General features: G+C 41.7%; 1 protein-coding gene across 1 annotated transcript in view; it reads right to left on the reverse strand.

Moving 5' to 3' along the window:
* LOC124612293 (mortality factor 4-like protein 1) overlaps positions 1–16,654 on the reverse strand; it is a 134,615-nt gene that overhangs the window by 25,006 nt on the left and 92,955 nt on the right. The window contains exon 9 of the mRNA XM_047140401.1: positions 6,699–6,768. Coding sequence (XP_046996357.1) covers positions 6,699–6,768 — 70 coding nt within the window. The remainder of the gene's footprint in view (positions 1–6,698; positions 6,769–16,654) is intronic.

Here is a 16,654-nt window from a genome sequence, read left to right on the forward strand (position 1 = left end):
GCATGCACAGTGTCGTCATGTTCTTCGGGATAGCAAAAGAGCTAGCTGGGTTTCATTTACGAGTTCTTTTACCTGTTCCATTCCCTCTTCCGTCATTTGGGCCAACCTCCGACAGCTCTCTGGGATCAAGGTTCATTCCCCAATTTCCAGCCTGACCATAGCAGATGATGACATAGTGGACTATATTGCTATCACATATACCTCGGGCTGCTATTTTGTTGAGATTTCGAGCTCCACCCACTATCACCATGCCTTCCTCCATCGGAAACGAGTGGAAGAGGCTCAGGTGATACCATTCTCTTCTCAGAATCGTGAGTGCTACAATGCCGATTTTAATATGAGGGAGGTAGATCACGCTCTTCCTTCATCCCAATTGTCCGCCCCATGGCTGGACGATGTTCACATTCTGGTGTTGCAGCACCTTTCTCTTGTGGGCAAGCACTTTCTCCTTCATACATACAATCACATCTGGGGCAGATGGCACATTTCCCAGATGCTGGCATGAAGCCATTGTCTGACGTACAGCTATTGTCATACCCACACCTAAGTCCGCTGATGACAAACACCTTCTTCTAGCTACTGCCCCATTTCTCTCACCAGCTGTGTTTTCAAGGTGATGGAATGTATGATTCATGCCCAGCTGGTATGGTAGCTCGAGTTTCATAATTTATTAACCACAGCACAATAGGGATTTCAGGTTCGCCGTTTTGCAGTGGTCACTTTGTCAACACGCCATGAACAGTTTACTGTGGAAATACCATACTGTGCCCATGTCCCCCCCCCCCCCCCCCCCCCCCCCCCCCCCGGAGAAAGCTTAAGATACCTGCTGGAGGACTGGTGTCCTCTGTACTCTCTACAAGTGGGGCTTCCGAGGCTGTCAGCCCACTTCCTTCAGGAATTTTTGAAAGACAGTGTTTTCAAGATACATATGGGTCCTGCCTTTCAGACACCTTTATCCAGAAAAACTGTGTGCTTCAGGGTTCCGTCCTGAGTGCAGTCCTCTTTGCTACCATCATTAACCCTCTGATGGCCCGTCTCTCACCGGACTTCACCGGCTCCCTTTTCATTGATGATTTTCTACCAATTGCAGTTCTCCACAGACCTGTCTCCTTGAGCGACATCTTCAGCACCGTCTTAGTTGTCTTTCCGCGTGGAGCACAGACAATGGCTTTCGCTTTGCCACTGACAAAACCATTTATATGAATTTCTGGCAGCACTATGGGTTTCTGCCACTGTCTTTACATCTAGGATGTGTTGCTCTTCTGTTTGTTGAAATTACAAAATTCCTGGGGCTCATGCTTGATAGGAACTTTCCTGGTCCTCCCAAACGTCTTACCTGGCTGCCCACTGTACCCAGTCCCTCAATGTCCTGTGTGTTCTCAGCAGTACTTCCTGGGGAGTGGATCGGACCACCCTCCTCCATTTGCACCGACCCCTTGCCAGTTCGAAACTAGAATATGGGTGTTTCATTTATGCATCTGCATGTCCATCCATCTTACACTGTGCCAATACAATCCACCACTGAGGCATCCGCTTGGTCACTGGCACTGTTTACTCTAGCCCAGTTGGGAGTCTGTATGCAGGAACTGCCAAACTCTCACTGTCATACCGATGTGAAGTCTTCCTCAGCAGATATGCATGCCGTTTGTCTGCCATGCCTGGCCACCCATGCAATGCCTCCTCCTTCGATGTCCCCTTTGATCACTAGTACGGGGTGAGTACCTCTTCTCTGTTACCTCCTAGAGTTTGCTTTTAGCTATTGCTCCATTAGCTTAACTTCAAACTACCTGCCACTTTCCCGATGGGTGTCAACCCTTCACTTGCCTTGCCTTTGTGCGGCAGCCTGTGTTCATCTTGGACTACATTCACTTCCTTAAGGACACTACTCCAGACTTGCTCTATTGCGGTAAGTTTCTCCACCTTCGCACAGAACTTCGCAATAGTACCTTCGTGTATACTGATGGTTCTTGGAATGACCGTGGTGTCGGGTGTGCCTTTGTCATTGGCACCGACGATTTTTGGTATCAGCTTCTGAAACACCTCAGTATTTACAGAAGAGCTCTTAGCTCTATATCTGGCCAGGCAGTACATCTGGCAACAATGGCTTTTCAATTGCACCATTTGCTCCAACTCTCTCAGTGTCCTTCAAAGCCTCAGTGTGCTGTACACTGTCCACCCCTTAGTGCAACAGGTTCAAGAAAGCATTCACTTGCTAAGTCTTGATCTAGCAACTGTGCTGGTTATGTGAGACATTGGTCTGACAGGAAACGAGGCCACTGATGATGCTGCCAACGCTGCAGTCCTCATACTTCAGCCTGCTAGTTCTTCCATTCCCTCCGATGATCTCTGCGTTGCCATCTGTCAGCAGATGGTGTCACTTTGCCGTCACCACTGGTCTTCCCTTTATGGGAACAAGCTCCGGCGAATTAAACCTCTTCCTGCAGCTTGGCCAACCTCCTCTCAGCTCTCTCGCCGCTAGGACATCATTTTACCTAAAGTCTATTCACCGAGAGCTGGGACAAAACAGAAACAGTGTCACGTGAGCGACTACGCTCGTTTCCAGATAAAGCATTCGGTGTTCACGTGATACGTGGGGGTGTGGAAAATCCTTGGCGCACGCTTTGCAGCTGGCAGCGTTCGGCTGGCTGCCGAGCTGTCACAGCGGACCGTGAGAAACCTGGGCAACAATGTACGAAATAAATTTAACAATAATGTTAAAATAATGCTAAACTGAGTTCATTCTGTCGAAGCAGATTTATTTTCATTCAGGTTGCTAACAAAATGCTCCATTCAAACACAATTACTTGTTCATTTTAATAACAATACCAGTAATAATAATGATAAAGGACGAAACAAGGTTCACTCTGTTAAACTTGAACTGTTTTCATTGAGGTTTATAACAAACTGCTCCTCTCTCCCCTCTATAATGCAGTCTAATTTTCACATATGAGTTGCCACTTTTTCTACGACATGGAGGAAGTACTTGTTCCAATCCTCTGCAGTCACTGTTCTTACTGCTTCTTCTAGCAGTACTTTAACTTCAGTCATTTTGTTTGTTTTGTTTTTCGCTGCAACATAGCCTTTGATTCTGGCTCACACTAACTCGATGGCGTTTAATTCACAGTGGTACGGAGGAATTCTGAGAACAGTTCTCCCTCCATTCTTCGCCATTTCATCTATTGCATATTCGCTGTGCGCTGTTCTGTGATTTTTAACTATATCTAAAAGTTCTTTCTTCAACATACGACTTCAAAATCGATGTTTTTAGATTTTAGCCACTCTGATATTTCGTGCTTATTGGAATTTGCATTGGGAACTTTTTCTTTTCTCCGGGAGAGGTACGGCGTGTTATCAAGAACAATAAGTGCATTTTCCTGAAGCCGAGGAAGAACATCTTGAAATCACTTCTTGAAGGGTTCGGCGCACATCTCCTCATGATAATCTCCACTTTTCTTGGAATTGAAAGTCCACAAACATCCTTCAACGAACCCTGCTTTGCTGCCAATGTGTGCGATAATCAGACGTTTCCCTTTACCTGATGGGCCCTTGCTTCCGGTGGATAATCTGCACAGAAACACTTGTTTTGAGGAATTTATAGTGTCATCTACCCAAACGTAACTTCGGGTATGTCCTGCGTTCACCCACATCTCGTCCAAATAGTAAGGGGGTCTGCCTTCATCTCTCAACCGTTTAATGGTTCGAAGATAACGCCGCCTCCATAAAATGACGTCATCCCTGTCTATTAGCATGCTATCGTGCCCACACTGGACATATTTGAAATTCATTTCTCTCAATAAATTATAAAATGTAGTTCTACGAAAATTGCCCAGATCTGCATCTTCGTTCACAACTGTAAGCACTTTGTCAATTGTTGGCAATTCGTTACGAAAAAAAAAAAAAAAAAAAATCGTGTACTTTCCTTCGTATCACATTTCTATCGAAGTCATCAACACTTTCAGAAAGTTTCTATCGTAATTTTCCTTTCTTGGGAGACTTCAAAGAGTGTGTGGCCATGTACTCATTTATCACATGATACGCTGAACATCCAACACCTGTAGCTGCAGCTGTTTTCGAAACAATGTCACTCGTAAACTGCTCTGGATGTAACAGTTCCGTTTTATACACATTAAGCACCATGTGCTTCTCAGAAGAAGTTAATGATTTCTTCTCTGCTCGCTTCTTTGGTGGACTCAGAACCGACACGTCGACCTCGCTCGCTGAATCCGTGGATGACATAATGAGGACAGCCGTATGTGATGCTAATGAAATAAGTGAATGTATAAAATAAGAAACCATGCGATGCTATTGGATGCGCACATAAACAGTGAATGCTCAGCGTGACTACAAACACATATACTTACTCTAATAATCAACAACTAGTCTTTCAAGCATCTTTACAGATGAACTTAAGATATCCTGAAATCACCGCTGTACAACACCCACTAACGAGCTCACGCCTGCAACTGAGACAGCCATACTGACTGAGCGCCACGCCTGCGAACCGCACAATGCATCGCTCATAAAGGACAAACGGTTGCACCCATCGCATTTGAACAAACTCCAAAATTAAATTAAAACCTTTCTGAAACTTTTCTCGCTTACACCCCCACAAAAAAATTTAAAGGGAAAAAGTTTGTCGCTTACTATATTTCTGATGATGATTTGGTAAAAGTTCTGCATCACATGTGAGATTTTAATTTATTACTTCACTATTACTGACTCTACTGGGCAGAAAATTTGCAGACGTCATCAACTGATAGTACTGAAGGCAATTATAAAATTATTTTGCTGTGCGACACACAGTTTAGGAGATATGGTGTGATAAATACAGAGTATCGCGAAAAAACCGCTTTTCCTGAAAGCTTAAATATTTCTCTTTTTCAGTGACAATAAATTTTAATGTAATGTAAAAAAAAGGTGTCTGAAGGCAGTTCTCGGATCACTTTATCACGTTCAGGTACCAAATTATAAAAAACACGACTTTCATTTTTTAATTTCTGACGCCCCTGCCTTGTACACCCCTCGATGGCAGTGCTGTGGTCACGCGCCTTGCCGTGTTTACAGTACGTCTCTTGTTTCGGTGAATGGAGTATAGGTTGCATATTGGGCACTGTCTTTTTAGTGATCGCCATTTGTTTTTGCCATTTCTTGATGGAATTCCCTTTTTTTAACCACTTATGTTCTAATTCATGTTTGCTGTCTGAGTTTCTGCTGTTTTAGTGAATGATATACACGGTGTCGACCACATTTTATCTTTTATCCATTATAGCAATATGTTGGAACACACGAGGCAATACTGACCCTAAAGACTTATCTCAGAAGACAAGTTAAGGAAAGGCATTTGTGGACTTAAGAGAGGGCTGGTGACAATGGTGACTGGGATACTCTCTTTCAAATTCTGAAGGTGGCAGGGTAAAACATAGGGAGCGAAAGGCTATTTACAATTTGTACAGAAACCAAATGGCAGTTACAAGTTGAGAGGCACAAAAGGGAAGTAGTCGTTGAGATGGGAGTGACACAGGGTTGTAGCCTATCTCCAATGTTATTCAATCTATATACTCAGCAAGCAGTACAGGAAACAAAAGAAAAATTTGGAATAGGAATTAAAATCCATGGCAAAGAAATAAAAACCTTGAGGTTTGCCGATGCCACTGTAATTCTGTCAGAGACAGTAAAGGACATGGAAGAGCAGCTGAATGGAATGGACAGTGTCTTGAAAGGAGGATGAACATCAACAAAAGGAAAATGAGGATACTGGAATGCATCAAATTAAATCAGGTGATGCTGAGGGAATTAGATTAGGAAATGATGCACTTAAAGTAATAAATGAGTTTTGCTATTTGGGAAGCAAAATAACTGATGATGGTCGAAGTGGGGAGGATATAAAATCTAGACTGACTCTGGCAAAGAAAGCGTTTCTGAAGAAGAGAAATGTATTAACATCGAGTATAAATTTAAGTGTCAGAAGGTTTTTTTTTTTTTCTGAAGTATTTGTATGGAGTGAGCCATGTATGGAAGTGAAACATGGACAATAACTAGTTTAGACAAGAAGAGAATAGAAGTTTTTGAAATGTGGTGCTACAGAAGAATGCTGAAGATTAGATGGGTAGATCACATAACTGATGAGGAGGTACTAAGTGTAATTGGGGAGAAGAGGAATTTGTGGCACAACTTGGCTAGAAGAAGGGATCAGTCAGTAGGGCACATACTGAGCCATCAAGGGATCACCAATTTAATATTGGAGGGACACATGGAGGATAAAATTAGGAGAGGGAGACTAAGAGATGAATACACTAAGCAGATTCAGAAGGATGTAGGTTGCAGTAGTTATTTGGAGATGGATGAGGCTCACACAGGATAGCGTACTAAGGAGACCTCAGTCTCTGGACTGAAGACCACAACAACAACAGCAATATGGCGAAGGACATTTAATCTTTAGTTATAACTGAATGACCATTTATTCTTTTCTCCCACTTTTGTTTATTCTACACACAACTGTAAACAATTTCCTATCAATGATCTTTAAGTCTATGAAATACCCATGGAAAAAAATGATAAATATAGAAAGTTATTCACAGTTATAGCCCCTACGTTACTTTTAGAACACACTGTGGACAATAAAAACTATTATTTAAATGACCATTAGAAACAAATTATCTACATACTCATACAATGTTAAGTTATGATAAAATACTAACCAAATAATCTAAGAAGATGAGCAGCACCATACAACTTGCTCATTGGTGTATCAGGATTAGCTTGAAGAAGCTGCAACATTATAAAACAATGTTCATTGTTTATAAACAACAAAAACAATCAATTATTACAAACAGCAAAAACAATCAATTATTACAAAATTATTTGACTGAATAGGTAAAAAAAACCAACTCACCAAGCCGTGACAGAACACACACATAAAAGATGGTTGTTCTGCCGCCGCTTGGTGAGTAGATTTTTTATCTATCCAATTAAATGGTCAGTGTTTCATTTACATCTTTACAATCAAAGATGTTGCTATGAGAAATAACTAATTATTTTGATCTGTCTTTTACTAATCTGTCTTTTACTAATGAATTCTTGGGGAATACCATATTTTTTAAAAAATTAATAAATAAATGTACTTGCATGAGTAGGGCTAAAAATGATAATGTTCTTTAATGTTAACACTAATCATGTATAAACTAATCATGTAGACACTCATTCAAATGCTCTAAGAAACATGTAACTAACTAGCTACATAACTACCTACCTACCTAATACTGAAAACATGACAAGATGTAAAGGAAACAGTAATGAACCAGACAGAACATGCCATATGGCTAACTGACAATGCTGGCTCATACAAATAACACAACACATTTTTTTCTGAAAGCAGGTTGGCTTTATTCAGGATTTCAATGCAATGTATTAATCCCCACTCTTTAGGTTACAAAATTCTATTTTTCAGCATAATCTCTCTTCAATGCTTTGGCCTAATGCCCTCTTACTGGGAGCCCTATATGCCCACATGGTACCAGTCTACTGATTGATGTTGAAGACAACATCTTGCTATATCAATAACCTCCCCATCATCCATGTACTGCTTCCCATGGAGTGCATCCTTCATTGGGCCAAACAGATGGAAGTCAGAACGTGCAAGGTACTGACAATAGGGTGTATGAGGAAGAACAGTCCAATGAAATTTTGTGTGTTCCTCTTGGGAGGGGGGGGGGGGGCAGTGTGGGCACAGACTTGTGTGAGACCTTACGCTGTCGTGGAGGAAAAGTCCATTCGCATTTTTGTGGCAACGAACATGCTGAAGTCATATGTTCAGCTTCCCGTGAGTAGCACAATACACTTCAGAGTTGACCGTTGCACCATGAGGGAGGAAATCAAACAGAATAAGCCATTCAGAGTCCCAGAAGAACATTGCATTGACTTTACCAGCTGAGGGTGTGGCTTTTCTTTGGAGGAGAGGTGGTGTGGTGCCACTCCCTGGATTGCTTGTTTCCAGTTCAAAGTGATGAACCCATGTTTCATTGCCTGTGACAATGTTTGACAAAAAATTGTGACAATCAGCCTCGTAACACACAAGCAGTTCCGCACACTTGGTCCTTTGTTGCTCTTTATGGTCTTCTGTTACGCTACAAGGAACCCAGCAGACACACACCTCTGAGTACCCCAACTAGTGGATGAGTGTGGCAGCACTACCAAGAGAGTCGTCCAACTGCGCAGTGAGTTGCCTGATTGTGATCTGTTCATCACCACAAATTAGAGTGACCGCAAGTTCCAACATTGCAGGAGTCACAGCTGCGTGCTTGGACAGGTTTGTGTGATTTGTTGCAGTGATGACATACACCTTGCCCTATGACTCACCATGCTTTTGTTCACAGTCAGGTCTCTGTAGACATTTTGCAAGCACTTAGGAATATCTGTGATGCTCTGGTTTTCCGTCAAAAGAAACTTGATGACAGCTCTCTGCTTGGAATGCACCTCCATTAAAGACACTGCTTTGAAGGCTACATATAGCATGGCATCTTTTAGAACTTCATGAAACAACAGGGTCTGAAGTGAGAATATTCCATGTTGTCTCACAACAAAATCTGTTCACTTTTTCACCCAAAATTGTCTGAGAAAAAATGCCTCTTTTATTTACATCTATGAAGAACTAAACATACTTCCCATACATACAATTCTTAGTAACCTTTAAAACTAGAGGTTATGCACCTGAGAATATAACTTTCCTAACTACAGCTCCCTTTGCAGGAAAGAGCAGGGGATACCATTTACACAAAAATAATGAGAGAGAGAAAAAATTTTGAATGAAAATATGAACAAACTATTCAATGCAAGAGTAAACAATAGGTTACTTCTCCACAGTGGATTTGAGTATACTGTGCACTACTTATCACGGTATAAGAAATTATTTTGGACTCTTAACAGTTTGGTTAGTAGACATCAAAATGGTAACACCGTTGACAGTAGCTTGATATGTAAAATTGTGCGCAAGTATGAACAGAATACCACAGAGAGATGACATCGACATAAATACAAGTTAATCAATGTAAACTTTGGATGCAAGATTTAAAGGTTGCCCTGCCAACAAGATAAGTGGCACACGAGAGATCCAAATAATGTGGAGTAGTTTCTGCATGTTTGTGGAGATAAATAATTTGTTTGAAAGTTGAAATGAGTTTTCATACACCAATGTAATTCCGTATCATATGAGGTCATGTTGAACTGAGAAAAGGTGAACTTATTTTTCCAGGGACCTAACTGTCTGCATTTTAGTTTAAATTCTTAAATTTCTTGCACATCTGTGTATCTAGTAGTTACAGTTCCTTGCTTTAATAACTGTCTAGTGTATAGCTATGATGTCTTCAGTATAGACAGGGACTGTGATTACTGTGTTCAGATGCGAACTGAGTTGGCGACCCTTTGCTCACAGCTCCAGGCAGAGCTGGCTTCAACCACACAGGTTAAGGATGCTGCCAATAGGGATCACTATGGGAGGCCAGATGTGGGGATCCAAGAGATGTCCAGTACATACCACGTATCCTGATTGATCTACTGCTGTGACTGCCCTGGCTCTACCCACACTGAGGTTGACCCCTTGCCCGTGGTCGAGAGGGAAGTTATTTCGAGGTGTGGCAGGCAGTGAAAGACTTTCCACCCTGAAGTGTGGAGGGCGATTATAAGACCTCCCCAGTTTACCTGACAAAATGGTTTCAGGCACTATCTGTGGCTGATACAGATCCTGAGCCAGATGCAGTCGCTTGCCCTGTTTTAGAAGCCTTCAAGGTCTGGGAATTCATAGGGGGGTGGAGGGGGGCATTACTGGTAGATGGGAGCCCAACAATGTTGGGCTCATAATGAGACCTCATAGGCATATGAGTGCCAAGGAAGGGGAGAAATCCAGTGTGGACTCCATGTGCATACCAGAAGCAGCCATCCCAGATGCGGAAAATGAGCTTCCGGATGCGTTGAAGAGCATAAGGTACAGCCAACTACAGGTGGTGGCTCATGTTGGAACTATTGGTGTGTGTTTTGGAGCAGAACAAATTCTCTCTGGTTTTGGACAGCTGTTTGAATTGGTAAAGACCACCAGTCTTATTTGAGAGATGAAGGCAGATTCACCAACTGTAGCACCAATGGCATGACTAATTGCAGACCCTTGGTACAGAGCTAAGTAGAGTGTCTGAATCAGAGGCCAAATGGTTATGTGATCGTGTTGGCTCCAGATTCCTTGATTTGCACCATAGAATGGTAGGGTACCAGGTTCCACTTAATAGGTGAGGGGTCCTTTATACACGGGAGGTGGCTATGTGGGTAGAGGAGACTGTATTGTGTGGATTGGGTGGTTTTCTAGGTTAGAGGGTCTCTGGAAAGTACAGAAATGGCTTCAATCTCAAAGACTGCAGGACACACACAGGATGATAGCAATCACTAATATTGTAGCTTTAAACTATTGTAGCTGTGCTGGAAAAAGCACCAGAGCTCCAAGCACTAATACAAAGCCCTAAGCTAAGTACTGGTAGGTAGCTAAAGCCAGAGGTAATACTTGCTGAAATTTTTACAAAGGACCTAATGGTGTTTGGAAATGACATTTTAAATACAAATGGTGGTAGCATGTTTGTTGCTGTTAGATGTAGTTTGTCCTGTAGTGAAATTGAAGAAGGAAGTTCCTTTTGAGTTAGTATGGGTAGAGGTTATACTTGACAACAGGAATAAATTAATAATTGGTTCCTTTTATCACCTGCCCGATCCAGATGATACAGTTGCTGAACAGTTCAAAAAAAACTTGAGTGTGATTTCAACTAGGTGTCCCGCTCATACAATTACACTCAGTGATGACTTCAATCTAACCTCAATATGTTGGTAAAAATACATGTTCCATATCGGTGCTAGGTACAGAATATTGTCAGAAATTGTACTAAGCGGTTTCTTCAAAAATTATTGTGAACAATTAATTCAGGAGCCCACTCGAAGCATAAATGGTTGCAAAGACATACCTGACCTCTTGGCAACAAATAATCTTGAGCAAATAGGGGCCATCATGAGAGATATATGGGGCTTAGCGACCACAAGGTCGTTGTAGCGAGACTGGATAGCACATCATCTAAACCCACCAAAAATAAATATAAAATATATCTACTTAAAAAAGCAGATTAAAATTCACTTAACCCCTTCCTAAGATACAATCTCCACTCCTTCCCAACTATGACATTTATCTCATTGTAAGACAAGGTGTCCCCCCCCCCCCCCCAATCATCATTTGAAAAATACAGGATCATCTTATATTCACAGATCACGGATTAAACTATTGCTGCTGAGGTTAACATATTTACATTGTTTAATACACCATATAGGCATTGTCTTACATTCACAGATGAAGTTTTAGCTATTGAGTGAACCTGCAGATTTAATTTGAAGAATTTAGAAGAGCATGGCTGGGTAAATGATATCAGCTTTCGAACAGGTTCAAGCTCTCCTGATACAATGAAGTGCTCAATACAGTATCAACGTCCTCGAACAATCACTTGACATTTGGCTCGCATGATATCAGTGCAAGGGATATCCAAGAAACTATGAACTAATCACTTCCAGACTATTACTCTGCTTAAAATATGATAATTTTGTGAAACACAGGAGGAAATAGCACCAAATTTTATCTTCCAACAAACTCTTGTCTATTTGAATAGGTTGACAACAAAAGTCCTCATATATTAGGGATACTGTGTATGAACAACATGTTGCTTTTTAAGTATAGGTAACAGTCAAGAGGGGAGATGTTATCTTTCAAAAACATTACTTAATTCTGAATCCAGATCAATATTTGATTTGATTATAAGAGACTGCACTGATTTACTAAGTGGGTTGCAAATGAAGTTTGGTCACTGCTCATGTATTAGAATACTGGATAAAAACATTATCGGGTTTTAATCAGCTTTAGAACATGATGCTGACATTCACATGAAACAAGGAGGAAAATTTATTGAGAATGAAATATGTAACAGATGAAATAAATCATATTAAACTGACTGTAATTGTTGTTGCAAGAATAAATTACAGCAGCAAGCCCGTCGTGGAGATAGTACAGATAGAAGTAAGTAGATGGTGGGACGAGCTCAAGTTCGAGAGCTGTACTGAATTGTGATTGTGATCTTTTATTTATGTATTAATTGCTGTTGTTACATATGACTTGCACCCTAGAAGATATTGCAGTCAGAGTTTCACACTTGTTCAAGCATGGCACTATGGAAGAGTTGGAGGGGGAATTGATATCAGCTTGGCTGAGAACTAGTCGAGTGCAGGACAGGGAGTAGGGAGCGGACAGCGAATTAGGCCGTGCTGCCAACCATGGGGATCTACATAGCGTAGTTTGGCTTCTTATGAACATCTACCACGTTTAAAATAGAGTTTGTCTGAATCTATTTGTAGTCAGAATAATTGAATTGACCTTAAAATTGGACATATACTGTAGTGCCTCAAGAATTTTGATGCAAATTCTAGAGACCCTCGGCTTTCCACCATATTGAACACCCGATATTTTACATACAAGAGAGTGAAAGACGGGAGAGGGTCTACCTCACACTGATGTGTATCAAGAGAGTGCTACAATGTGGACAAGGAAAAAATAGAAACGGTTGCTAAGATCGAAGAACTGAAAGAAGATAGCCCCAAAGACAGGAAACACTTCCCACCCCCCTTTCCCCAGGATCCCTACTTCGCCGGTACTTGAGTGAAAAGCCAGAGGAGGTATGATGATAAACGTTTCCTGCAGAGCATACATTCTCACCTTCACTTCTGAAGTCCCCGAAGAAAGATCTTAGCAATTCCTGTGCATTGGCAAATGGTGGTGAATCAGGTCCACTTGTCTGCGACAGTCGTTTGAAGGGTGTGGTGTGTGTTTAGCCATGTTTGTACCTACACTACCCAACCCCTTTCAAAATCGATATCAACCATCCCCATCTACATCACATCTCATAAAAGGTATAAAATATTCTATACTAAATAGAAAATTATACACTATAATCAAATACAGGGTGTTTATAAATGAGTATCGGGGTTTTAACGCTTTATAATATTTATTATATTAAACTTACAGTTATAAATGATATGCCAAATGAAAGAGCAACTAAAATAAAAAAAAGGGGGGGTTCACATGGCTCTGAGCACTATGGGACTTAACTTCTGAGGTCATCAGTCCCCTAGAACTTAGAACTACTTAAACCTAACTCACCTAAGGACATCACTGACATCCATGACTGAGGCAGGATTGAACCTGCGACCGTAGCGGTCGCGCAGTTCCAGACTGAAGCGCCTAGAACCGCTCGGCCACACCGGCCGGCCAAAGTCACACAGCTTTACCAAGAACCTTATAAATGTTCAATGTGTCTGTTAGAAAACTTTGATCCAATGGCATTATGTCACTGGATAGACCGTAAGCGCGGACTTTTTGTAGCAAGTGGCAGTGTGGAACCGAGTCGAACGCCTTTCGAAAGTCGAGAAATATGGCATCAATCTGGGAGCCGGTATCTAGAACCTGCTGTATATCACACACAAAGAGGGCCAGCTGTGTCTCTCATGACCACTGTTTCCTAAAATCATGCTGGCTTCTGCAGATGAGCTTCTCAGAGTCATTACTTTTTCGCCAGTCGTCCTGTTTGTCTTTCCCGTGTCACTCATTTCTGTAGTGTTGCAGGTAGCCAGCATGAACACTTCTCTCTTGTTGCACCACTTGTGGGCAAGAATTGCGTCAGTTGACACAAACTCAACTTCTCCTTCTTTCAGTTTCTTTTTTAGCTTCGGAAAGTTGCACCTGTTCCTACGTACAGTACCGCATGCTGCTGTTCTCTGGTTGTGAAGCCAGAGGAACAAGGCTGGACTTGTATACCAACTGTCAACATACAGGGTATGTCCACATTCAAGGTATGGCTTCATTAGTGTTGCCACAATATCACCAGATTTCCCCAAATTATGGACTTCAATTTCTGTTGTTGTGTATGTGTATACAATGAAATCTAAGACATGTCCAGTTTTACAGCTGCACAACACAAATGTTTTGATTCCAAATCTAATTCGTTTTGAAGGACTGTGTTGTTTAAAAGACAAGCGACCTTTGAACAATAACAGGCTTTCATCGACAAAGAGTTGTCTGTATGGATTAAATGGACTGCGGAACGCCACACGAACTGTATCAATTATTTTCCTAATTTTAAACAAACTGTCATCTCCACAATTGGCTGAGTTGTCACTAAAATGCAACATTCTCAAAAGTAACATAAAACGGTCACGGGACATAACTTCGTCAAAAATTGGAGTACTCAGAAGTACATCTCTGGACCAATATTCCTTTATTCTCAATTTTTTAACAGGAGCCATGAGGAGCCAAATACCAATGAAGCTATACATTTCCTCAAGACCTGTATCTTTCCGGGTGGATAGTCGAGAACAAACAGATTTCGACGTATTTGCCATGGTGAAAGTGAAAAATCGGTTCGTTTAAAGTGCTATAAATTTCAACAGATCTTCTGATAGAAATAGCATGAAAAAGGATAGAATGCTTGAATCAGGCGCTAGTTGGCAATTATGTCCTGAAGATGAGTCATCAAATGCATGAAGTGCTGGACTGAAATCATGTTTTTGCCAATCAGATTTCTCATTCTCACTATGGCGTGGCCTTTTATGGATCGGCTCGTCTTCACTTTCAGAATCTGAAGAAGAACGGTCCTGGTGAGCTCTACTAGGTGAAGTACATGGAGGTGTATTACTACAAGATTCTTCTAATGAATCTTCATCGTCACTACATTCATTGAAGATGCCACACTCACTGTCACTGCCACTGTCACTCCTTGTCAGTATCTCCAGTATCTCTTCGTCAGTGCAACGACACTGATGTGCTGTTTGTCTGTAGAACTCAAAAGTGACAGCACTCTAAAAATCCTGATGAAATGGCAGATAGCTAAACAACACCACAGAAGCAGAATGCAGAAGATCACGTGAACCAGCTAGCACAAATGTCGAACAGCAACTGTGAAATCCATTGCAGAGTGTTTCTCAGATAGCAGGGACAGCGGAACAGAACAATAATAGGGTACATCAATCCCAGGGAGTACACGCGACAAAAGAACTTGCGACGGGCTGGCATGCAGCCCTGAGCGTCTATTGGTGTCCAGAGGCAGTTGAACCGGCTGCGGTATAAGCCGTCATTAGGACTCAAGTACCGGCCAGGCCGCGCAGTGAATGCTGTCTGCAGGGCCCATGGGAAAGCCCACTTCAGCAGCAAACAGAGTCCACAGGCCCCGCGGCAGCATGGAGTGCCGTGGCATAGCGTGTCTGCAGTACTCAAAGGGTTAAGTACTTCTACAATAAATTCAGTTCCAGACATCTCTCAAAGTTCTTGCAAGTTCACCATCAGAATCTCAAGAGAGTAAGTAAGTATCTTTTTCTTTTCTTATAACATCATTCAACTGTTCCCAATAATGACTGGCGTAGCACCGTCACGGAGTAAGACGTGCTTGCTCTTTGTGCCGGGCATATAGCTTCTGTGACGAGTGCGGCAACTACTATAAACTGAAGGAAACGCTTCATGGAATTCGCTTCAGAACTGCTACAAATTCGTCGGGCAATAGACCACGCCGCTCGAACTGTAAGCGCAACTGGCACTGCTAAGAGTATCCTACGACTTCCACATCATTGGCAATGGGTTATACACAATGCTGGTGACTTTGAAGGTCAGTAAAACTTTGAAACACGTATCTATTTTGTACGAGCTGTAAATAAATAGTTGCCACTGTTAAAATTACAATCCTCGTAATAAGGTATGACAAATCAAAGAGCTTCTAGAGAAAGACTCAAGAGTTCATTTTTCCCACACATTGTTAAGAAAGTGGAATGATAGACAAAAATAGTATGAAAGTGGTTCAAAGAACCTTCTGCCAGGCATGTTAGTGTGAATTGCTGAATAGCCATGTAGATAAAGAAGATATCACTTGCACAGTGGTTATAAATGACTGGTTTGAAATTATCCAAAGAAATTGTTTTTGTACGTTTGGTGGAAAAACAAATGCTGTTAAAAACATGTAAAAACACCATGTTTGCAAGAGCTGTTCATAGATGCCAACAGAGAAAATGATGCAAGGTACTATATTGAGGACAGAATAGTCATACCCTGAGCGTGAAAAGAAAAGTCCTAGTAAATTATGTCTGAAAACAGAAAGTGTGTTCTGTGTTTCAAACAATGTATTAGGTCACCAAATACTGTAGGCATCATGCAGGGGGGTGAGGGTGAGGGTGGGGTGGGGGGGGGGGGGGGGTGTGCCAACTTCAGTGAAGTTTTACCCTGACCTGCTGGAGGTTGAATGACCCTCTTGAAAAAGTGGGCTATATATACAAAGTGAGGTGTTCGCTCTAAGAAATGGAGTGCACACTCGCTGTGATTGTACTGCTTTTCAGAGATAACAGATTTGTACCTGGACTGTTGATGACCAGCAACCACTGCTGATCTCACAGCAATTACAGCACAAATGTTGTACTTTAAAAGTTAGCCGAGGTCAGCACCAACCCATTTGCTGGAAGCTGGTCTACATGTAAGGGTGCTGGTCACCAGGCTTCCTTTCACTTCTCATTGTACAGTTATCTCTGATATTGTAGCAAAACATGCAACTGTGGT

This window comes from Schistocerca americana, chromosome 4 (genome assembly GCF_021461395.2).
Source record: "Schistocerca americana isolate TAMUIC-IGC-003095 chromosome 4, iqSchAmer2.1, whole genome shotgun sequence".
NCBI classification, from domain to species: Eukaryota; Metazoa; Arthropoda; class Insecta; order Orthoptera; family Acrididae; genus Schistocerca; species Schistocerca americana.